Source organism: Pleurodeles waltl, chromosome 7 (genome assembly GCF_031143425.1).
Source record: "Pleurodeles waltl isolate 20211129_DDA chromosome 7, aPleWal1.hap1.20221129, whole genome shotgun sequence".
NCBI lineage: Eukaryota > Metazoa > Chordata > Amphibia > Caudata > Salamandridae > Pleurodeles > Pleurodeles waltl.
Window position 1 is genome coordinate 273733237 of NC_090446.1, and position 25777 is coordinate 273759013.

Consider the following 25777-nt stretch of genomic DNA (forward strand, 5'->3'; position numbering starts at 1 on the left):
AGTAAGACCAAACCTCCACTGCAGCCACTGCCAGTTGTGAGTGATCTATTTGAGCAAGTGGGAAATTGACATGGCAAACCCCACCCCCCATCAGTTTCAATCATCAAGTACATCTTGGTTGTGCTGAATCATGCTACCAGGTATCCAGAGGAGGTGCCCTTGATGAGCAGAACGGCAAAGGTAGTAACTAGTGCATCATTAGGGATCTCTTCTTGAGTTTGATTTCCTAAGGCAGTGACTTTTAACTGTGGAACCAACTTTATCTCCTCAATCACAAGAAAGATGTGGGAGCAAGCTGATGTGAGCTACCCTTACTCCACGGCATACCATCAGCAAACAAGTGGGTTGTTTAGGACCTTTAAGAGCAGATGAGGTCTCTGCCAAAGACTCTCATGAGGAAGTGAGTCTTCTTTCTCCTATTCACCTACAGAGAAATTCCACATAGTGGGTAATGGCTTAGTCCCCTTGAATGTCTTTAAGGACATCCTTGGCGCACTCATCTAAGTCAGAGAACAATGGGAAGGAACTTCGAGTCACATCCGAAGGATGTGGGGTACTCTGTGATTGGTCTCACAAGGTTTATGGCACAGTAGGAGATCAGTAAAGAAAAAGGTTCAGGCCAGTCAAGAGATGATAGAGTAGCATGACCAGAAAGCAATGCAGACTGGATAACAAGAAGGACAGGTGGTGTTGGGGCTGAAACATTTTGTCCAAGAGCTCTGAATGACAAGTTGTGTGGGCCATACAAGGTGGTACGCAAGGTATCTGAAGGCAACTACATGGTAGGCACAGGTGCCACAGAGGAGCTCAAGAGGAAGTTTTTTGTGTACCAGCTAAAGCCATACCTGCAGAGAAGTTACACAGTGACCATCATGGTGTAGGCACATGAGCTTATGGAAGAACGTAAGCCTTCTCCAAACCTACTACATGGTGATGTAAAGGATGGCTCGGTTATGAGAATACACTATTCCCCAAATACACCAAAGCCAATGCCTTGGCATCAGAATTAATCTAGGGGTACTGGGATTTTTTTTCCATCTCTCCTCGCTGACTCCAGGGTTGACCTGTCTGTGTCCCTAAAGTATACACAGGAGAGAGTCATCCAGTGAAGAGCGAGTCATATGGTATGTCAAACCGAGTCCAGGAATGAAAGAAGGCAGCAGTGGGCAACAATGTTGGACTTGGGAGTAATTAAGCATTCCCATAGCCTTTTGGCCATTCCTGTGGTATTGGTGCACAAGGAATGTTCCACAGACAGTTTTTGTATGGACTATCAAGCCCTCAAAAAGTCAGTCAGACAGATACACACCTAATTCCAAAAGCTGATGAGCACATAGACAAGCTGGAAGCCGCTCCGCATTTAGGCAAGTGGCTACTGGCAAATCGAATTTGCACCAGGTGCTAAGGAGAAGAGTAGATGCTCTACACCAGAGGGTTTATACCAGTTCAGGGTAATGCTGTTTGGTCTAAAAAATTTCCTGTTACTTTAAAGCACCTGGTAAACCATGTTCTGTCAAGGCTAGAATGGTTCAGTGTTGACTATACTGCAGTATTTAGCAGTTCATAGGAGGACCACCTGCAGCACCTATAATAGTTGTTGGTCAAGATAGTTGGTCCAAAAATGACAATGCAGGCAACCAAGTGCTAGGTGGTGCAGTCCTCCCTTGTGTGCCTTCAGAATCAGGAAGCTAAGCTAGTTGGGTGCCAAGATCAATTCTGTGTTGGATTGGGAGGATCCAACCACCCAGACATAAGTGGAGTCTTTTGAGTACTCATTGATTCCTATAGGATTTTTGTGGCCAACTAGAGGACCATAGAAGTCCCAACGAGAGGCCTGGCATCCAGGAAACGGTCCAAGAAAGAGATATGGATGATGAGTGTCCCAAGCTTTTAGAACCTCCAGAGAGCACTATGCAATGCAGAAGTATTGAAGCTCCGACTACAAACAGCCCTTTTTAGTGCTGACGGATTACTCCACTAAAGCAGTTAGTGCTGTGTTGGATTTATTTTGATAACAAGGGTAGAGAGCGGCCAGTGGCCTTCATCGGTTGTAGACGACACTATAGAGTAAAACTGGATGGCAATTGAGAAGGAATGTTTTGCCATGTTGAGTTTTGAGAAGGTTCTGGCCCTATCCGTTTGCTACTATGTTTGTGGTAAAGACAGATCACACACCACTCAAGTGGCTGATGGCAATGAAGGGTGAGAATCCCAAGTTGCTGAGATGGTCTCTGTCATTACAAGGCCTAGATTTCACAGTGGAGCACAAAAATGGAATGACTCATGGAAAAGCAGGTTGACTTTGCCCAATGGTTTTACTGACCTAGTGACCAATCTTCTCCAGTGGTGGATTAAGGATCTGGTAGTCGGGTCTGGTAGTCGGATCTGGGATGGGCATCTGCTCAGATGGGAATGTCCCCGGAATGTTATATGGGTTTGTTCCCCTCTCCTGAGAGCGTAACTGCGTGTATGTGATATCTGGATCTACATTCCCTTAGCCCTGGTGCCATACTAAACGAACGGTGCCCACAGAGGGCTAGGCCTGTTCCTCACTAGGAGAGATCCTGCATCAGTCCTGTGACTGGGAGGGGTGCATATATGTGCCTTTTTTGTTGGCAGTGGACTGCTGTCCTTGCTGTGGGTATGGTGAATGGAACAGTGGTGGCAGCATACTATGATTAAAAGCAACTGATAGTATGACCACACCTTTTCTATTTAGGTCACTCTGCATAAGATGAACTGTCCTACTTATCTAAAGTTCTGCTCTAATGCGCTTGCCCAGATCCCTGTGCCAACATCCACAGTGTTTGTAAGCGTGTTTGTTTGTGTAACCAGTGTAAGACATGAATAGTGTGTGATTGAACTAGTGTAATGGAGGCTAGTGTCATCCATTTTGCCCAACACAATATGGATATTGAGGACTGTACCTCCAGACGGGGAAAATTATATTGCTTATACCCATATAGTTCCAGGGAGGTGAACCAGACACTGAAGTGTGGGGAGTAGAGACAGGTCTACCTTTAGATATTCTATGACGTCTGCTGGTTAGCAAGGAGCAGCCTATATTTCTTCATGAGCACTGTCATTTCGTGGATTTAAGGGGTGCGGGTTGGGACTGCAGACTCAGTTGTGGAAGAGAAGGAAGTCTCTAGGTGAGCCCTGTCCCTTTTTGTCAGTCTTCAATAACTAGTTCCATTTGGCTGATGACAGCGAGGTGCAAAAATGTCAGAACTGTATGTGCCTTCTTGTGGGTTTTCCATGATACAGACAGCCCACATGCTATCTTATTAAACAAGCCTCACTCAACACAAAGGCTGTGCTTGGAGAGCAGCCTGGAAATGACACTTGAAAAAAGAATCACCTCAAACTAGGTCCACATACTGTGACAGTGTATTCACATCCCCTGCCTAGAAGTTATGTATAAAGTAGGATGTAAACTGTGGTATCTGCAGTGAAGCATGCGCTGCATCTTTTGAGTGGTGGAATGTAAAGGGATTCTAGATTCCTGTGTGAGGGAGTTGGAGAAAGGCTGTGGAAGAAGTGGAAGAAAGCAGAGCTGCTGTGGGAACTTATGTGGATGAGATATTATTTTGGATTACAATAAAATACCATTTTGAAGATCTCAACGCTATGGACTATCTTTTCTACACTGGCGACGAGGTCTGGACTTATTAGAATATCTCAACACAATATTACCCATGTTGGATTACAGAATTGTGTTGGTTCTGAACTTTCCTACATCTGCTTCTTCGAATCCACCTTGTTATAAGGCTTTATTCATTGTGGTGAGTCTTATTCATCTTATAAAATTTCTATGGAACAATTTTTTTTTAAAAGAAAGAAGATGAAAGGAATCTTCGTAATCCTGTGATTACTGTTGTTTCTTTGTGGTTCTACTTCCAACCCCAAGACTTTTAACAGAGCTTCTAAACTAATTCAGTGCGTTCCTCTATTGAAGAAAACTTATATTTACAGATTAAGTTTTAACATTGTTCTAGAACGCTGAACTGCCGACCTGCGGGCATCTTTCAAATTCAACGCGAGCGCGGGTAACCAACACGCTTTCCCTCGCAGGCTACCAAGAACCTGAGTGCTCGTGAACCACTTGGTTGCCAACATGTGTAATCAAGCGATTTCAAAAGCGCACTTAAACTCGCGCGTGTGTCGACGCGCTTTCCCTCGCGGGTAACCAAGCACCTGAGTGCCCGTGAACCACTTGGTTACCAACACGTGTTATCAAGTGATTTGACACACGCGCTTGAACTCGCGCGCATCGTGTGAGTTTGCGGGGAAAAAAAAATCTACCTTATCTTTCCGAGGGTCTTATTGGACAAAAAAGAAAAGGAAAATAAAAACATTTACGCTTACCTTTGGAGCTGTTGTCTTCTTGTCTGGTGAACTTTTCGGAACTCGTCTACATGTAAAGGAAAAAAAAAGAGAAGTGCATGCAACGATAAAACTATAAAACAAGCAAGAATTCCTTAAGAAAATGCCTCTATAGCGTCTAGCTTAACAAGAGGAGGGCGAAAGGCAACAAATAAAAAAAAAAGGAGAAGAAGAAAACTCTGCACAAAAACCTTTTAAACGAATTAGCACCAATTATCTGGTCCAAATGGAAAAAGTATTTTCAGAAAAATCAGCACAATTCTGGAACGCTATCACTTTGGTATGAGGGAACAGAAACCAGGAGAATCTATTGAGGATTACATAACAGCATTAAGGAAGTTGGCGGCTACATGCAAATTTGAAATGACACTGGAGGGACACATAAGGGATCAATTCATATTAAAATGCTCTAGCGACAAAGTCAGGCAGGAACTTTGGAGCAAGGATGATCCTTCTCGACAGGAGGTAGTGACAATTGCTAAGAGTGTAGAGCACACTTTAGCTTGTGTGGAAGAGTTGGAGAGAAGCAAGCATCTGCCAGTAAATAAAATATCTCAGAAAAATTAACAACAAGATGACCACAAAGACAGTGATGGAGGAAAAGATGAGGCAAAACTCAGTCAAATTCAGAAGTCTAAGTTTAAGGATACCAAGTATTTCCGGTGTGGAAACCTAGGACATTATGCTTCTTATAAAAAGTGTCCTGCGGTTAATGCAATCTGCAAATTGTGCAACAAGCGTGGACATTTTGCGAAGTGTTGTAGTTCACAAAAAGACTCTCCTTCAGTCAAGGTGGTGGAAGACTGCATATTGATGGTGAATACACAAGGAAAGAAGAAGAAACATCCAAAGGACTTTGTGACCATGTGTGGGATTGAGTGTGAAGTTCTCTTTGATTCGGGAGCATGGTTGATTTTATTGTCCGATGAAGTGTTTGATAAATATTTGAGTCACAGTGTAAAACTGAAGGATTCAGATGTAAATCTAGGGGGTTATGGTGGACAAACCATAGATTTGAGGGGATACTTTGAATCAGAAATTACTTTTAGATCTAACGCTATTGTTGGGAAAATCTATGTTCCGGTAAAGGGCGATAGTGTTTTAAGTTGGCCACATCAGAGAGAACTGAAGGTCATTTTAGATCCCAACACCAGTTTTGCTTAAGATGGATTTTGTGCAAATGTCAAGTGGTGTGTGCGAGATTTCTACGAGTAATAAGGCTGAATGTGTACCAGATTTTGTGCGTGAGTTCAAGGATGTGTTTAGTGACACTTTGGGATGCCTAGCCAAATATGTACATCGCATCAAAATCAAGGAAGGGACAGTACCAGTAGTATGCAAAGTGCGACCAATACCCATATCGATGAGAGATGATGTGGAAAAAGAAATACGAAGGTTGTACAGTGAAGGTAAACTAGAACCGGTAGAAGCACCAGAATGGGTTTCTCCCATAGTAGTCACATGTAAATCATCTAGGGAGATCAGATTATGTGTGGACTTGAGAAATCTCAACAAAGCGGTCATCAGTGATCAGTTTCCTCTGCCAAACATCACGGAGATGGTACCTTTATTACATGGGGCAAAGTATTTTAGTACTTTGGATTTAGCTTCAGCTTACCATCAGGTTGTGTTGCATGCTGATTCCAGGGATCCCACCACTTTTATAACACCTTTTGGTACCTTTAGATTTGTAAGGATGCCTTTTGGGCTAGTGTCAGCTGCCTCAGTATTTCAGCGTTTAATGCACTATTTATTTGGCTCTGAAATAGAGGTAAAGTATTTTCAGGACGATATTTTGGTGAATGCCCGAACAAAAGAGGAGCATGAGGAGAGAGTGAGGAAAGTTTTGAGCATCTTAAGAGATCATGGGCTCACATTAAAGCTGAAAAAGTGTTCCTTTGGAAAAGAGGAAATTGAATATCTGGGACACAAGATTACTTCTACAGGGTTGTACCCAAAACAAGATTTAATAGAGAACATTCTGAAGTTGCATTTCCCAGAAAAGAAAGAAGAATTACTGCCATTTTTAGGTATGATAGAGTTTCATGCCAAGTTTCTATCCAACCTAGCTTCAAAAACAGAGAACATGCATAGATTGCTCAGGAAAGGAGTTGAATTTGCGTGGGATGAAAGGTGTGAGAGAGAGTTTGGTAGTGTCAAAAAGGAGCTATCTAAAGTGGGATGTTTGAAATCGTTTAATCCAAATGAATTATGTGTAATCATGACAGACGCCAGTACCAAGAGTTTGGGAGCTGTTCTCTTACAAAAAGGAAATGATCAAGAGTGGAAATCAGTGGTGTACAATTCACAAACACTGAGAGGCGGGGAAGTCAATTATTCCACTATCGAGAAAGAGGCCTTAGGAGTGTCTTGGGCTATTAATAAATTTAAGAATTTTGTGTGGGGAAGGGAGTTCCATGTGTATACAGATCACAAGCCGTTAGTAGAAGTTTTCATGAGAAAGGGACTTGATCAAATCTCGACTAGAATCAGCAGGTGGATTGTTAACCTCCAAGACTTTAATTTTAGAATGTTTTATGTGCCAGGAGCCTATAACAATACAGCAGATTGTTTGTCTAGACTCGTTTCTGAAACTGAAGAAGACTTGAACAAGGGTGAAGAAGATGAGTTTAGTGTGTGCAGTATCAAAGAGGGTATACTTGAACAGGAGGAGTGGAAGGAAGCAGTAGCTAATGATCCTGTTTTGCAACGTGTATGTCATTTTCTCAAGAACACGTGGGATTCTGAGAACTTGAAAGATTCTGAAACATTGAAAGGATTCTGGAAAGTTAGGGATGAGTTATCTGTGTCAGGAGAGTTATTGTTTCGGGGAGGAAGGTTAGTAGTCCTAAGTGTTTTAATGAATAAAATAATACAACTGGGACACACGGGACACCAAGGAATAAGTAAAACTAAAGCTAGAATTTGCTTAAACTGTTGGTGGCCAGGAATGGACTTAAGTATAGAGAGAGTAATTAGAGAATGTCTGGACTATTGTAATAGTGATAAGATTTTTAAAACAAGAGTACCATCAATGTGTGTCTGGAGTTTGTCAAGCAGCCCGTGGGATGTAGTAGCTACGGATATCGTGGGACTGATTTATGGAATAGCAGGAAGCAGTTACATTTTAGTTTTAGTGGATCAATTTTCCAGGTGGGTCGAGATGGGCGTGGTCAGCAGTGTGGAAACTAAGAGGATAATTGGTCTTCTTGAAGAAATCTTTGCTCGGGAAGGATTTCCCAACTCTATCTTAACAGACAATGGTCCTCAATTAATTTCCAAAGAAATGGAGGAGTATCTGAGGAAATTGGGGATCAAGCATAAGTTATGCTCATTGTATCATCCATAAGGTAATGGAGTGGTAGATAGGTTTAATAGGTGTATAAAAGAGTGTGTGCTACTGGAAGTGGTGGCAGGCAGAAATTGGAAAGAAGGTTTAAAAAGATTTCTGGTAGCTTACCGTTTAACTCCGTATACGACCACCGGGGCTGTTCCTTTTGAGTTGTTCAGGGGTAGAAAGGCCAATACTACATTTGCGCCTGGATGGGTACCTGGGGACAAAAACAAGGCAGTTTTCTGGTCTCAGGAGGAGAATGACAGGAACTGTGAAAAGGATCGAGTGGAAGTGAGGAAAGAATATTTTGATAGAACAAAAAGGGCATGTGCTGTCAATGTAAAAGTAAGAGATGTGGTGTTGATTAGGAAACCAGTATTGGGTAAGAGTCGGAGTAAATATTGGGTCCGTTTGTGATCACTAAGTTGTTCAAGAATGCAGTCAAAGTTAGTGACGGAAGAATTTGGAATCTTAATCATGTTGTTATTTCTAGGAAGAAAGATGTATAACTCTCTTTTGTTTTCTTTGTTATGTGTTTCTTGGAAAAGTTTATTTTTAGGAATTTCAATATTTACTTTCATTGTAACGTTTTTATGTACATAGTTTTTTAGTTTAGGTTTATGTTTATAGCTAGATTATAACTAGTTTTGTTGAGGGAAAGGTGTGTGGTATCTGCAGTGAAGCATGCTCTGCATCTTTTGAGTGGTGGAATGTAAAGGGATTCTAGATTCCTGTGTGAGAGAGTTGGAGAAAGGCTGTGGAAGAAGTGGAAGAAAGCAGAGCTGCTGTGGGAACCTATGTGGATGAGATATTATTTTGGTTTACAATAAAATACAATTTTGAAGATCTAAACTCTGCGGACTATCTTTTCTACACAAACCACCCCTCTTTGTTCCAGTTCCAAGTCCTCGAGGGCCAAGTAAAGTAGTTTTCCTTTAGATAATCAGAGGATTACTGTGCAACCAGAGGAGGTGTCTGCCTGAAAGCCGGTCTCCCAGAAGTGAGGGGGCATCAAATGAAAGTTTAGAATTCCTGCTGGAAGAGCAGTTTACCTGCCCTGAAGCACCTAGAAGCTTGCCTGCTCAAAGAGGGGACAAGCCTGCCTCATCCCTGCTGGAAAGACTGTCTAGGAAGGTGTGGGGTCTATTACATCCCAAGTGGCTGTGTGTTGCCCAGGAAGAGACAGACTGTGAGAGAATGGCATGAAGGGACCTGGTGCCTGCTGACACCCCCGACTCTCATTCCAGTTTCTGGCAGGAACCTTGAAGGATCATCGGGGCTAGAACTGCCAGTTTGTTGAATGCCCAGCTATTGTTACGTCGATGATGAGTCTGCCAAGATGAGTGTTGGAACTCCCAATTGAGAGGACCCACCTCTCCACAGACAGCACCTACTGTTCATCCAGTAGGGACTATGGGCCAGATATATCAAACGTTTTAGCATTCGCAAACGGTGCGAATCGCAGAAATCGTCCGTTTGCGAATGCAAAAACTTATTTTGTGATGTATGAAAGGCATTCGCAGGCCAAAAACAAGGAATCACAAAAATTGCGAATTTTAGCGAAGCTACATGGTTTTGCATGTCGCAATCTGCGTATTGCAATTTGCGACATGAAAAAACGAATCGCTATTTGCATATCGTAAATTGCGAGTCGGAATAGCGACTCTCAAATAGAGATAAGGTATTTCTTGTCGCAAATTGCGATACGCAGATTGCGACCCACAAAACCATGTTGCTATGTGATGCATCAAAAAATCACAAATTGCGAATATTCGCAGAATGGCCTTTTGCACATGCAATTTACCACAGATTGAAACCAGGTGCAACCTATATAAAGAGGCCCAGAATGCCTCAGCCTCTTTTCCACAATGGCTGCACTATATGTCATGGCGAGGAGAATGAGGATCTTGGCAGGTTTGAGGAGAGGGAAGAGGAGACAGGAGTGCATTTTCAGAGTGCGCATAACCCTTTTTGACCAGACTGAGGAGGAGATTTATGAGAAGTACAGGTTGAGCTCAGCCATGATACTTGACCTGATAGTTGAGCTACAACCCATACTGCAGCGCACAACACACAGGACCAATAGCATACCCACCCATGTGCAGGTATTATGCTCCCTGCACCTATTTGCCTCAAGGAGCTATCAAGGGGTCATAGCAGCAGCTGGAGCGATATCACAGAGTGCCCTCTCTAGATTTTTCAATGCATTTCTAAATATCATGCTGAGCAGCATACACCAGTACATCAGATTCCCCCACACCCACAGGAAATACAGCAGACAAAAATTGATTTCTACCAGATAGCACAGTTCCCCCATGTCCTAGGTGCCATAGATGGGAGACATGTTGCAATCTGTCCACCATCGACCACAGAGTATGTGTACCGCAACCGTAAAAAACAACATTCAGTGAACATACAGGTGATATGCAATGCCTCCTACATCATAACTGATCTTGTCGCCAGGTACCCAGGGAGCACACATGATTCGTACATCGTTCGCCACAGCGGGATTCACACAAGACTGCTAGCTGGGGAATTTGGTGAAGGATATCTACTAGGTAATTTCCAACTTTACAATGTTGCATTGATGGCAGTGTGACGTCAGATGGCACAGCTACTCATTATACCCTCTGTTCCTTCCAGGAGACAGTGCCTGCGGAGTGCACACCTACATGATGACGCCCTACCTAAATACTGCAACACCAGCAGAGCGGAGATACAATTTAGCACACAGGGCAACCCGTAATGTGGTGGAGCGCACAATTGGCCTGCTGAAGAGTCGCTTCTGGTGCATCCACAAAAGTGGTGGGGCACTACAGTACAGCCCGGACACGACCTGTAGAATAGTAGCCACATGTGCGATATTGCACAATATAGCTACCACCAGGGGCATACCTGTGGAAATATCGGAGCCAGACTCAGATGAGGATGATGATCCCATACCACCCGTACAGCCAGCAGACAGGACCGGTGCAGCAGAGGGCAGGCAAAGGTGTGCTGACATTACGCACAACCATTTCAGATGTAAGTAATGACAACACCACCTCACTGACATGTATTCCGGTAGTTAGCACCTTTATTACCTTGACTTCAGGTAACATGTGTCACTAGGACAAAGCAATGCACAATAGGCAGACATGAGCCATTAACAGTGTCACACTATTGTCATCATAGTTTTACTGTATTGCTACATGTGAAGGTAGTCCCCTGCAGCCCTCAATGTCACTTCTTACGACTGCGCATTCCACTTGAGTGCACAGTGGTCTCGCCGGCACCTCTTGTATCAGGCTCACAGGCAGTACTGTGTCTGGCACTGCGACGCCTAGGATCCATCACGGGGACTGCAAGACTGCTGAGGCTAGATGACTCCTCAGTATCCCCAACACCCAGTTCGCTGGGTGTAGCACTGCGTGCTGTCTGCATAGCATCCAGAACGTTGGTTATTTGCACCAATTCCTGTGCAACGTCCCGACTGCTATGTGCTGCCTCCACCTGTGCGGCCACAGCACGCTGTGCTATCAGGGCAGTTGATGTAGCGAGCTGATTTACGGATCTGCAAAAGCCATTGAACATTCCCATGAATTGTCGTTGGCGCCTGCGGTGGCTCACACGCTCATGCCTGATCTCAGTACAGAGTTCCTTAATGGCATTTGTCAGTTCCTTTGTGTTATCTGCAGCTGTTTGCTGTCCCTCATGCAGCCTGCAGATGTTTGCATTCAGAGACTCCAACTGCTTGTGCAGTCTTCCCATATTGGCATTGTGTGACTGCAACTGCCTGTGCATTGCCCTCATGTTTTTGCATTGCAGGCGCTGTACTTTGAGCATGGACGCTTCAAGGCCACCAAAGATTTTTGGGCCCTTGCCTTCATCTGTGTGCAGTGTGTCTGCATTGTGAGGCCTCCTGCGGGAAGTTGAGTGATGCTAGGGCAGGGACTACTGCCTTCCTGTGGATCTATCTTCTGGGGGTGGTGTGTGGCCTTCATCCCGCATTTCATCTGAGTCCAGGTTCAACTCGTGGAGAGGTAACACCCTTGCCCTGCGTCTGATTGACAATGACTCACTGGTGTTTGAGTCGGACAGTGGCTGTGTTTCTGCATCCCACACATTGGCACATTCTGCTGCTGCTGGGCCTGAGCCATCTGCAACGACAATGTGAAGCATGTCATTTATGAATGTATCACCAAATGTTGCACAATGGTAATAAATGTACACTTACATCGTATCACTGTGAATTGTGTGTGTTGTTCTTCTGTGTGTCCGTATATTGAATTGCTATCTATGTGCTAGTTTCAGCTCAAGGGTTGTGGACTACCACTCCCATAAGGCATTGTTGTGCCGCATGTAAGATGTGGAATGGACTACGTATCACAATGCTTTGCACTAATTGCTATTTCCTAAGGGGCATTTGTACATGCACATATGGGGATGCACATCATTATTGGACTTACCTTTGCTGGTGCTGGGTGTGCTGGAACTGTCAATGTCAGTGACCCCACGGACAGCTTCTGGAAGCAGTGTGGACTCCACCAGGTCTTCCATGGGGGTGGGGGTGTCTGGGTGGATGGTCCGCCTCCTTTGCTCCTTGCCTCCTTTAGCCTGCTGGCCACCCTCTCCTTGGCACATGAACGCAGGTCGTACCACCTCTTGCGCATCTCTTCCACCGAGCGCTGCGCAACCCCCACTGCGCAGATTTTGGTCTGGATGTCAGCCCAAAGTTTCCGCTTCTCACTCTCTGGTACCTGGAGTGAGCTCTTCCCAAAGAGCCGGTCATGGCTCCTGACCACCTCCTCAGTGAGCACCTCCAATTCTTGCTCACTGAATTTCAGCTTCCTCTTCCTCTCTCCCTTCTCGTTCCCATTGCCAGCATTGGCCATGTTGGTGTTAGGTCCTGGCTTGCTCCCACAATAGCCTCCCTGGGCCTTGTCTGTGACTCTTTGACTGCTCCTGTGGGTGTGGTACCTGGAAACAGCATGGGCTGACTCACTTCCTACTTGTGATGTCATCAGGCTGTGCCGGGTAACCGTTTTCACAATTTGCGATTTTCAAATAACGAATCACAATTTTGTTTGCGATTCGGTATTTGGACCTCGCAAATTGCATTAGCGATTTTTAAGAAATCGCTATTTCCGACTTGCAATTTTGTTACGCCACATTTTGCGTGCCAGAAATAGCGATTTCTTAAAATTCGCTATTTGAGACTCGCAAAGCAAAATTTTGATACATTCACTCCGTCCATCATCCTTTTGTGTTATTTAAAAGGTAGGACATGTACTGGTGTACTGGTGTGTTTTACATGTCCTGATAGTGAAATACTGCCAAATTCATTTTTCACAACGGCAAGGTCGATTTCTCCCAAAGGTTAACATGGGGACTACTTTTAAATATATTTTAAGTGCAGTTTCCCATTGGGAGCAGATAGAGATTTGGAGTTTTGGATCTCTCAACTCACAATTTAAAAATACATCTTTTGGTTTTTAGATTGTCAGTGTGAAAATGCCACTTTTAGAAAGTGGGTGTTTTCTTGCTAACCATTTAGTTCCTCTGCCTGCCTGCGGAATCCACATCTGGGTCAGACTGACAGTTGGGCTGTTTGTGAGTTCCCGCTAGACAGTGACACAAAGGGAGTTGATGAGTGTCCTGCATATCCTGATGAGTCTCTTGGGCTAGGTTGGGGCCGAAGGAGCAGACACATACAACTGAAAAGGCTGCGCCTGTTCTCACACATTGCAGTCTCCAACACCCTGGTGTGTGCCTGGGGCCAGGGCAAGGCAGGATCTTGTGAACAACAGAGACTTTCCTTTAAAGTTTGCCTACTTCCAAGGCAGAAATGAGTATAAGAAGTGGACCCAAACCCCATTTTCAGATTACTTCTGGATCAAGAGGAACCTCTGCCAAGGAGAAGACCTCCTTGACAAGCCACTCTGCCTGTTGCTTTGCTGTGCTGTGCTGTGCTGGCCTGCTGCTTCTGTCTTAAGATGGAAAGGACTGGGATTTGCTTTCTGAAATCCTGCTTGTGAAGTTTCTCCAGGGGCTTGGACTGAGCTTGACTCTTGTTAAGAAGTCTCAGGGATGTCAAAGACTTCACCTGTCAGCACCTGGGTACTCCTGCTGAGAACCCTGACTTGTCAAGTGGTGCAAATCTACTTCCTGGGCCCTTGTGAGTTTTGGTGAGAAACAAGAAAAAACAGGCACACCGACTCCGGACGACTCAAGAACTGGCACTGCTGCATGACTCCACACTGCTGCCTGCAGCACGAAGCCATGGTCCCCACTGGAGTGCAACAACCACAAATGCCACCGCAGGTCCGATGCTGCCTCTGCCTAGCTGAAGTTCTGTGACTCCGTAGATCCCTAAGTGCCGTGCCACCGACATCCAGGACACTTCACTCGGCTGCAGCGTCTGCAGCCCCATGACATGACTGTGACCCTATGAGGTAGCCCATTGCGCCTTGACCTGACAGATTAATCGAATCTGCCATTTCGTCAGGAATCCAACGTCTGGCACCGACCGTATCATCTCCCCGGTCTGCAGTAAGGAACCGACCCCTCACACCGAATCCAGCAACGCATCACATCCCCAACTCCGTGCAACAGCTTGTTTTCATTGTTAGCAAAGGTACTGTACCTGGGGGTCCGTGTGACTCCGTGAACGGTGCTGCGCTCCCTGTGAGTGGCCTTGGACTGTTGGGAAAGACTCTGTCAACGAAGTTGGGATAGCCCCAGTTGGAGCTATTGGGTTAAGTGTTTTTACTAGGATTTAATCTTTTAAAAGTGATATCTTTACTTGAGTATGTTGGAGTTTTGTTGTTTTGAGCTTGTTTGATTTAGATAAATGTTTGCTATTTTTCTAAGCTGGTGTGGAGTCCCTTTGTGGTATTTTCACTGTGTTCCTGTGCATGTTTGTACAAATACTTTACAAATTATCTCTGAGATAAGCCTGACTGTTTGTGCCAAGCTACCAAGGGGGTGAGCAGGGGTTATCTGAGCGGTGTATCTCCTTTACCCAGACTAGAGTGAGGGTCCCTACTTGGACAGGGTGTGAAGTGACTGCCAACTAGAGACCCTATTTCTAACAATGGTCCTGCTGGAATGCTTGAAGTCTGACTTTCGCTCTGAATTATAAACTGTTTTCCAGCGTTATCGTGAAAAATGAGCATTGTGATTCTTGGCGTAAAGAGTTAATAGGAATGTGTAAATTCCCTTGCCCATTTGTCTAAGACTATTGTGTTTCTTTCTAAACATAATATATAACTATATATTATGCTTACTAATGATATACTATCAACCTATAATAAAACATCATACTGCGGATAAATGTAAATGATTAACAAACAAAATCGTGCATTGTAAAATATATGTTAGTAGTAATAATAAGAACACAAATAAACGTATATTTAAAAGGGGCTCAAAAGCAGAACTAAGGCAGGCCATACAACTCTCCTTGCTCTGGCCATAGTTATACTTGTCTACTGCTGTGAGCGTGTCTCACCTTACCTGTTTGAGTATAATAACTAGTAAGGGGACGCGTCCTTTGGTTGATGGACCTTTTTTTTTCATCATTTAAGATGATCACACCTTCAGCTCTGTACATCACATGAATCTCACCAAATAAGCAATTCAATTTATTAGAGTCAGTAACTGTACACACCATAACCCGTTGGGCCATGAATAACCACACCTTCTAGTATCAGTTACAGTGTTTATTTCTCTATAATAACAATGCTTAGATCGCGTAAATTTATCTCAAAAGCACATGATAAAGATACAGAAGCAACACGGGCTGACCGAAACGCCTAAATAATCTTAATTTTATCAAAGCTGTGATAACAAGACTTTCGATAGCGGCAGTACAGATCAATAGCAAGAGTAGTTGCGCAATGGTAATCACATACATTTGACCAGCAATTGAATGTTGTCATTTCGTTGTCAAAGACAGATGAATAGAGAAAAACACCACACTAACTCAAAATTAGTATTAGTGTTAGAAATGGGGTTTTTGGTTGGCAGTCAGGTTACCCTCTGTCCAAGCAAAAGCCCTCACTCTAGTCAGGGTAAGTCACACACTATCCAAGATTATCCTGTGCCCACCCTCTGGTAGCTTGGCACGAGCAGTCAGGCTTAACTTAGAAGGCAATGTGTAAAGTATTTGTGCAATAAATCATACAATACCACCATATAGCACCACAAAAATACACCACACAGGGTTTAGAAAAATATAGAATATTTATCTGGGTAATTGTAGGTCAAAACGATCAAAGTTGCAATACGAATTTGTAAAGATATCACTGAAGAGTGATATTAAGTGTCTTTAAGTCTTTAAAAAGCTATAAAGTGTCTTTCAAGCACAGAGTACCTGGTTTCTGGTGGGAAATCTCCTCAGAGGGCCACAGGAGAAGAGATGCGCGGAAAAAGGGGTGTGTGCGTCGATTTCTCCTCAGCACACACAGACTTGCATCGTTCTTTTCCACGCGGGGAAGTCGGGCGTCGTTTTCCGGCGCGCAGACAGTCTCTTTTTGTGGGTCGCGGGGATTACCAGATGTCCCGGGTCTGTGCGTGGATTCTCCTGCTTGTTTTCCGGCTGCGCGTCGTTCTGCGGGGCTGCGCGTCGAAGTTTCGATCTCACGGTAGGCGTCGCGTCGATTTCTCCTTGGAAGTCGGGCGGCGTTGTCCTTGCGAGGCCGTGCGTCTAAATTTTGGTCTCACGGCAGGCGTCGCGTCGATTTCTCCTTGGAAGTCGGGCGGCATAGTCCTTGCGAGGCCGTGCGTCAAAGTTTCGCGCTCATGGTAGGCGTCGCGTCGATTTCTCCTGGAAAGTCGGGCGGCTTTGTCCTTGCGAGGTTGTGCGTCGAAGTCTCGATCGTCCCGAGGGCGTCGCGTCAATCAGCGTCGGTGTGCGGCGTTTTTCTCGCCGCGAAACAAGCTGTGCGTCGAAATTTTTCGGCGCACGGAGCGTCCAAGTGAAAGGAAGAAGTCTTTTTGGTCCTGAGACTTCAAGGAACAGGAGGCAAGCTCTATCCAAGCCCTTGGAGAGCACTTTCACAGCCAGACAAGAGTTCAGCAAGGCAGCAGGGCAACAGCAAGGCAGCAGTCCTTTGTAGAAAGCAGACAGGTGAGTCCTTTGAGCAGCCAGGCAGTTCTTCTTGGCAGGGTGTAGTTTCTGGTTCAGGTTTCTTCTCCAGCAAGTGTCTGATGAGGTAGGGCAGAGGCCCTGTTTTATACCCAAATGTGCCTTTGAAGTGGGGGAGACTTCAAAGAGTGGCTAAGAAGTGCACCAGGTCCCCTTTCAGTTCAATCCTGTCTGCCAGGGTCCCAGTAGGGGGTGTGGCAGTCCTTTGTGTGAGAGCAGGCCCTCCACCCTCCCAGCCCAGGAAGACCCATTCAAAATGCAGATGTATGCAAGTGAGGCTGAGTACCCTGTGTTTGGGGTGTGTCTGAGTGAATGCACAAGGAGCTGTCAACCAAGCCCAGCCAGACGTGGATTGTAAGGCACAGAAAGATTTAAGTGCAAAGAAATGCTCACTTTCTAAAAGTGGCATTTCTAGAATAGTAATATTAAATCCGACTTCACCAGTCAGCAGGATTTTGTATTACCATTCTGGCCATACTAAATATGACTTTCCTGCTCCTTTCAGATCAGCAGCTGCCACTTCAACAGTGTATGAGGGCAGCCCCAATGTTAGCCTATGAAGGAAGCAGGCCCCACAGTAGTGTAAAAACGAATTTAGGAGTTTTACACTACCAGGACATATAACTACACAGGTATATGTCCTGCCTTTTATCTACACAGCACCCTGCTCTAGGGGTTACCTAGGGCACACATTAAGGGTGACTTATATGTAGAAAAAGGGGAGTTCTAGGCTTGGCAAGTACTTTTAAATGCCAAGTCGAGGTGGCAGTGAAACTGCACACACAGGCCTTGCAATGGCAGGCCTGAGACAAGGAAAAGGGGCTACTTAAGTGGGTGGCACAACCAGTGCTGCAGGCCCACTAGTAGCATTTAATTTACCAGCCCTATGCACATAAAGTGCACCTTACTAGGGACTTATAAGTAAATTAATAGTCCAATCAGGTATGATTCAAGGTTACCATGTTTTAAGGGAGAGAGCATATGCACTTTAGCACTGGTTAGCAGTGGTAAAGTGCGCAGAGTCTAAAAACCAGCAAAAATGAGGTCAGAAAAAGAGAAGGAGGAAGGCAAAAAGTTTGGGGATGACCCTGTCAAAAAGCCAGGTCCAACATGACCCCCTCCCAGCCTAAAGCCAGGGTAGACTAATCAACACTCTGATGGACTTCCCTGCTTAAGGCGATAGAACATGGACAATGGCCCACTACTGCAGGGGCACTCACCAGTTCTACGCCTTTCCGAACTCAGTGAGACTTCTTTGTCTATACTCTCTGGGGCCACTGATCTGGCCCATGGGGAACCCTTCTCATCACCTGAGGACCCCATCTGTACAGCTCCTAACTTTAATTTGCTTACAGATGTATCCCAGTATGCAGACAGTATCACCATGGCCAACAAAGTGATGTGGCCCATTCCATTCCTTGGGTCTGACTTCTGTCCCCAACCCAGGGAAAACTCTGCCCACAAGGACAGAAACCAATAGATGCCACTGACAGCTGTCAGTGTTATGAGCCAGGCCCCTGACCATCCACTGCTAGGTGGAGACCCGGAGGGGGGCCGTTGGCTGAGCTTCTCCTCCAGCTGGGGGGCTGGTAGGGCGCTCCCAAGGGAGCTCCCAAGGGATTCCTGTAGCATCCCAGAATGGGGGGTAGTAACCCCAGGGGTCTGGCACCCCTTCTCCACTCTCACCAGGTCAGGGGTGGATCCCTGATACTGGTCCCTCAGCCCAGGGTCTGTACTCTGAGGCTGAACAGAGGACAGGGGTGAGTCCTTTTTCCCCGTGCCTCCCCATCTGGGCTTCCATACCCTCCTCTGGGGAGTGGTACCGCCAGATATCTGAACTGTTAGGGAACCCTTGGGGGTCGGCCCTCTCAGCTCTCCGGACACTAAGGGAAACTCATTCCCCAGAATGCAGTCAATGGGCAGCTGGGGACTAACTATGACCTGCCTCTGGGTTACCTCCCCACCCCACTCTAGGGACACCCGGGCCATGGGGCGGAAGAAATCTTCCCCAATGGCTGGAGTCACTCTACACACCTGTCCGGTGTACTGCTCTGGTGACACTAGTCTCTCCACAATCATGGTAAGACTAGCCCCGTGTCTCTCAGAGCGGTGACTGGGATCCCATTCACTCCCACCTGGTGGAAGTGACGACTCCCACCCTCAGGGATCACCAGTTTACCCTCTGAGTCCACCTCCCAACTGAAGGAGATTAAGGCATGGTCTACGACCTGCCCCTGGGGACGACATTCCCCTAAGGCCACATTGGCCACCCCTGTAGAGGTCCCAATATTGGGTGAGTTCTTTGGACAGACAGAGTCCCCCTTCCTGTGTCCTATCTGGGAACACTCAAAGCAGCGGGGTTGGGAATGGGATGCTTTGGGCCACTGCCCACCAGAACCCCCACCCTGTTTCTCAGAGGGGGTATGGGAACCCTGTCTTCCCCCCTTACTCTGGAACTCGTCTGGGTCATCTCTAACATCCCCCTCACTTTGTTGGGGGGAACCGGAACTACCCTTCTCGGGGTCACTCCCAGATACCTTTTTGGACACTCTGGTGCTTGCCCAGAGGTCCGCCTCCTCAGCAAGCTTCCTGGGATCAGTCAGCTTACTATCCAATAAGTGCTGGCGCAACTCTGTAAAAGTAGTATTAAGCATATGCTCTCTCAGAATCAAGTCATATAAACCTTTATAATCAGTTACTTTGTTGCCCCGCACCCATCCATTCAGTGCCTTACTGGAGAAGTCAAAGAAATCTACCCATGTTTGTGTGGTTTGTTTGGTGCTGTCCCTGAACCTCTGACGGTATCCCTCAGGGGTCAGCCCAAACTTGGCAAGTAAAATGGCTCTCTGAAGTGGGTATGTGTTTTGATCAGGTTGATCCAATGTGAGGAGTGTATCCCTCCCCAATGGCGGTACATAACCCCACATAGCTACCCCCCATTGCCCTTCAGGAACCTCATGAGCCCTTAGTGCAACTTCATAAGCAGCTAACCATTTATCTATGTCATCTCCCACCACAAAACTGGGCACCACATTTTTGGGTATACGAACCTTTTTTTCTCCAGCAGGTCCTGTCAGTATGCTGCCACCATTATTGCTGGATTCAGACTGTCTTGCCTTGATCTCCAGCTCCTTGAGACTCAGTTCATGAGCCAACAATAGTTTCTTTTCAGCCAGAGCTCTTTCAGCTTCCACCTGTTTGGCTGCTCTTTCAGCTTCCGCTTGTTTGGCTGCCCTTTCAGCTTCTGCTTGAATCTGTTTGGCTGTTCTTTCAGCTTCAATCTGTTTGGCTGCTCTTTCAGCCTCAGCTTGTTTGGCTTCTCTTTCTGCCCTTCTCTCCTCCTGTTGAGCCTCAATTTTCAATTTTGCCATTTGCAATTGGAACTCCCTTTCTTCTCTCCTTTCCTCTGCGGTCAGGCTTTGCACAGAGACACTGCTCCCTGGTCTGGAAGGGTGCACAATTGCAGTGGTAACACCATCCACAGATAGTGAAAATTCCTCTGAGGGGCCATTTTCTGGCTCCTCTTCCTCATCATCCTCTAAATGGGCTTCTGCCCAGGCCCTCAGCGCCACTTGAAAGTCCTCCTTTCTGGAGGCCCCTTGGGTGGGTACCCTCAATGCCCTGCAGAATCCTCTTAGTTGTTTGACCGTATATGTATCCAACTGGACTAGGTCAAAGTCCCCTGTCTGAGACCCAGTCAGAGACATGTTGAGTGAGGATTTAGTTTTTGAAAATTGTCAGGAAAAAAAAACGGATTTGCAAAAAGAGATAAAAACCAAGTTGACCTTCAACTGTGGGTAGGTAGTGAAATACTTAGCTACTGTATGTCACTGCACAAATACAAGTCCTATCCTCACCGCTGATCACCAATGTTAGAAATGGGGTTTTTGGTTGGCAGTCAGGTTACCCTCTGTCCAAGCAAAAGCCCTCACTCTAGACAGGGTAAGTCACACACTATCCAAGATAATCCTGTGCCCACCCTCTGGTAGCTTGGCACGAGCAGTCAGGCTTAACTTAGAAGGCAATGTGTAAAGTATTTGTGCAATAAATCATACAATACCACCATATAGCACCACAAAAATACACCACACAGGGTTTAGAAAAATATAGAATATTTATCTGGGTAATTGTAGGTCAAAACGATCAAAGTTGCAATACGAATTTGTAAAGATATCACTGAAGAGTGATATTAAGTGTCTTTAAGTCTTTAAAAAGCTATAAAGTGTCTTTCAAGCACAGAGTACCTGGTTTCTGGTGGGAAATCTCCTCAGAGGGCCACAGGAGAAGAGATGCGCGGAAAAAGGGGTGTGTGCGTCGATTTCTCCTCAGCACACACAGACTTGCGTCGTTCTTTTTCACGCGGGGAAGTCGGGCGTCGTTTTCCGGCGCGCAGACAGTCTCTTTTTGTGGGTCGCGGGGATTACCAGATGTCCCGGGTCTGTGCGTGGATTCTCCTGCTTGTTTTCCGGCTGCGCGTCGTTCTGCGGGGCTGCGCGTCGAAGTTTCGATCTCACGGTAGGCGTCGCGTCGATTTCTCCTTGGAAGTCGGGCGGCGTTGTCCTTGCGAGGCCGTGCGTCGAAATTTTGGTCTCACGGCAGGCGTCGTGTCGATTTCTCCTTGGAAGTCGGGCGGCGTTGTCCTTGCGAGGCCGTGCATCAAAGTTTCGCGCTCACGGTAGGCGTCGCGTCGATTTCTCCTGGAAAGTCGGGCGGCTTTGTCCTTGCGAGGTTGTGCGTCGAAGTCTCGATCGTCCCGAGGGCGTCGCGTCAATCAGCGTCGGTGTGCGGCATTTTTCTCGCAGCGAAACAAGCTGTGCGTCGAAATTTTTCGGCGCACGGAGCGTCCAAGTGAAAGGAAGAAGTCTTTTTGGTCCTGAGACTTCAAGGAACAGGAGGCAAGCTCTATCCAAGCCCTTGGAGAGCACTTTCACAGCCAGACAAGAGTTCAGCAAGGCAGCAGGGCAACAGCAAGGCAGCAGTCCTTTGTAGAAAGCAGACAGGTGAGTCCTTTGAGCAGCCAGGCAGTTCTTCTTGGCAGGGTGTAGTTTCTGGTTCAGGTTTCTTCTCCAGCAAGTGTCTGATGAGGTAGGGCAGAGGCCCTGTTTTATACCCAAATGTGCCTTTGAAGTGGGGGAGACTTCAAAGAGTGGCTAAGAAGTGCACCAGGTCCCCTTTCAGTTCAATCCTGTCTGCCAGGGTCCCAGTAGGGGGTGTGGCAGTCCTTTGTGTGAGAGCAGGCCCTCCACCCTCCCAGCCCAGGAAGACCCATTCAAAATGCAGATGTATGCAAGTGAGGCTGAGTACCCTGTGTTTGGGGTGTGTCTGAGTGAATGCACAAGGAGCTGTCAACCAAGCCCAGCCAGACGTGGATTGTAAGGCACAGAAAGATTTAAGTGCAAAGAAATGCTCACTTTCTAAAAGTGGCATTTCTAGAATAGTAATATTAAATCCGACTTCACCAGTCAGCAGGATTTTGTATTACCATTCTGGCCATACTAAATATGACTTTCCTGCTCCTTTCAGATCAGCAGCTGCCACTTCAACAGTGTATGAGGGCAGCCCCAATGTTAGCCTATGAAGGAAGCAGGCCCCACAGTAGTGTAAAAACGAATTTAGGAGTTTTACACTACCAGGACATATAACTACACAGGTATATGTCCTGCCTTTTATCTACACAGCACCCTGCTCTAGGGGTTACCTAGGGCACACATTAAGGGTGACTTATATGTAGAAAAAGGGGAGTTCTAGGCTTGGCAAGTACTTTTAAATGCCAAGTCGAGGTGGCAGTGAAACTGCACACACAGGCCTTGCAATGGCAGGCCTGAGACAAGGAAAAGGGGCTACTTAAGTGGGTGGCACAACCAGTGCTGCAGGCCCACTAGTAGCATTTAATTTACCAGCCCTATGCACATAAAGTGCACCTTACTAGGGACTTATAAGTAAATTAATAGTCCAATCAGGTATGATTCAAGGTTACCATGTTTTAAGGGAGAGAGCATATGCACTTTAGCACTGGTTAGCAGTGGTAAAGTGCGCAGAGTCTAAAAACCAGCAAAAATGAGGTCAGAAAAAGAGAAGGAGGAAGGCAAAAAGTTTGGGGATGACCCTGTCAAAAAGCCAGGTCCAACAATTAGCATGTTGGGTTTCACGCAAACGTTTTAGTAACACAAATGTGGAAAACATCTAGCTATGGTTCTAACAAAAGGGCAGCAGTTGGTACCTAGAAAACAAAGACAAATCAGCAGTACATATTCTACATATAATATTCCTGTGCTTAGGGATCAGAAAGCAGCACTATCTTCATCAGGGGGTCATCAGAGTCAGAACAGAGGGGATTGGGAAAGGGAGGTTGTTCAGAATTGGAGCTCTAAGTTCTCCGAACCATCAGGTTAATTACCTAAAGCAGGCAGTAAAGCGCTACAGGCTCTAAGAATTAAGCGCTAAGGTAAGCACCAGCATCATTGCATGGAGCATAAGAAATAAACTAAAAAATGATAAAGTATCAGAACGTCAGTAGACAGACTGGCAAGTGTCAAAGTGACGGAGAGTCAAAGTGACGGATAAATGAATCTCGGAATAATGGTTGAGAACTCCAAGAACAGTGCGGTTAAGTTAAAGTTGTCCCATATTGTCATTGGTCAGAAGCATCTTGCGAGGAAAGATTGTCCAATTACAAATTTACTATATATCAGAGAGATACTAAATAGATGTTCACATGTAAATGACTGTTTTTCTCAGTTTGCATGCATTCAGTCGATACAATAAGGATCAATTTGTTGAATCCTTCCGTCCGATATCAGTACGCCCATTGTTAGTCCATGAGTGCATTGCATTCCCATATGCTTCGAGTCAACAGTTACAATGATGTAGAAACATTTTCAGGTTACACTCATTTCCTTGAAAGAAATGCATTTTGTTACTTCAAGTATGGCCAAGTTTTTAAGATTCAAACAATGAAGTAGTTGTACAGCGGACATTAGCTCATTCTATTTAACGTTGCATTTTCAGTATTTGGCAGACATTCAGTTTTAGCTGTGGCCTTGCTAACTTGAGGCCCTTTAGTAAAACTGCCTAGAGTCACATGGTGGTTCTGGCCTCCTGAGCTATCTAGTCCTCTTTGATGCAGACATACTTCACCATTTACCATGAGCCCGTAAGGGTATTGCCGCTCAGTCTGAGGCAAGCTGCTCCATTTTGGCCAGCTGACAGGTCCTTTTCCTCAGGTTGCTTCTAACCCCTTCCCTTTGTGTTCTAATCAATTGTTTTTAAGGGGTCTTCAAAAGCTTTCTGTCTAGGGAGCATCTTGTCTTCATACACCTTTCCTTCCTTAGTGCAACTCACTGGTTTGGGGACTTAAAAGCGCCATTTGCTAGAAATGTTCCTTTGGTCTCAAGTTTTGCAAGGGTGCCTTAGTAAGCTGCACACCGTAACCACCTTTTCTTATTTGAAATCTGGTACTTGACGTATTGAATATATAATTCATCAACGCCTGCCTGGGGGGTCCTTAGCACCCTATGTCTTTCTTTGGATTCTCTTATGTCTGTGTCAAGGAGACCTCAGGATCCGTTCTCTAAGAGGCACCCACCAGCCCTTGTTCGCCAACTAGACATCGTGGGTCTTTACTATCCCCGCTCCGCAGACCAAAACTCCAGATTCAGGTTAGAAACTCCTGATTTAGAATAGAGTAGTCCCCACTCCTTTTTTAGCATCAATACCTCCTATTTCCTTTCTCCATTTTCTTCTCAGTATTCAACGTGATTTGTTGCTTTTTTAGGTCACATATCCAAACATAGCATTATTTACAAGAACGTTAAAATTCCAAGCAGTGAAATACTAATTAGTGCTCCGTTAATAGCTTTTTTTTTAATGCGCCAAGTTCACCGAGTGCCCGAGCCCCAAGTCTTACCGCTGTCACAATTTCAGCCAACGAGCGCCTACCTCTCAAGCCTTCTGCCTGAGCTCAGCCAATAGACGAAGGAATAATGTGGGCCAATGAGAGCCTGTACTGCCCGGCAGCGCATTTTGACGACAAAAAATACAGGAAGAGCCCTTCAAGTCGATGGTCCTTCTTTTGTTTTTTTTTAGGACTTGTCATATGTTAGTCTTGTCTTTCTTCTCTTCTTACGTTCTAAGTTTCTTTCTTTTCTGCTTACTTTCCAAGATTCGTGTCTCTAACTCTGCAGTACTGTAGGGAATAGTGTGCTGTAACTGCAATGGCAGGTGACAGCAGGGAGCGTGGAAGTTTACGGCGTGATAAGTACTCGGTGCTCCTGCCGACGTATAACGAGAGGGAGAATTTGCCGCTTATCGTCTGGTTGCTGGTACAGAGCTTCACTGAGAGGTACGTGGCACCAGACTGTTTCATTTTGCTGTTGAATTACCTGGACTTCTCTGTCGGATTTCAAGCTTTTTATTGAGGCAGGCTACCTTTCTATAGTAGAGTGACATCCTGCGATGAAGGCAAATTGAGGACAATGGGTACAAAACAGGTAAATTTTACGGACGCGTCAGAGTAGGTCAAACAGTGATATAAAAGTAAACCATGAAATAGCCGACAGAAGAACAAGTCAAAATGGATTTATGTTCTTTGGTTTGTATATTACATAGAGGTACTGAGCCAAAATCCACATGTAACTGGTGCAGAAGTGGGGATCTCGGTTATCTGTTTACAAGAAATATAATACCGTTCATCCGTAGAGAAATCCCTGTTGCAATGCTCTGAGACAATGGATGTTTGTCAGTCGTTGAAATTACGTAAGAGCTGTACATCTAATACATTATCATCACATTCTCAATTCTATCACAGGACCGGAGGCGAGGATTATGCAAATCTTTCTTCACTCTTTATTCAACAGCAAGTTCAAAGTTAAACAAAAAATGAACAGAAAAACTACAAGTTCCATGAGCCCGCCGCCATGGTAACGAGTATC

General features: G+C 45.6%; 1 protein-coding gene across 1 annotated transcript in view; it reads left to right on the forward strand.

Moving 5' to 3' along the window:
• Window positions 1–24890: 24890 nt before the first annotated feature.
• The window catches only part of DPM1 (dolichyl-phosphate mannosyltransferase subunit 1, catalytic), a 112073-nt gene continuing 111186 nt past the window's right edge, over window positions 24891–25777 (forward strand). Inside the window, exon 1 of the mRNA XM_069243639.1 lies at window positions 24891–25188. Within this exon, the coding sequence (XP_069099740.1) occupies window positions 25061–25188 (128 nt within the window). The 5' untranslated portion in view covers window positions 24891–25060. The remainder of the gene's footprint in view (window positions 25189–25777) is intronic.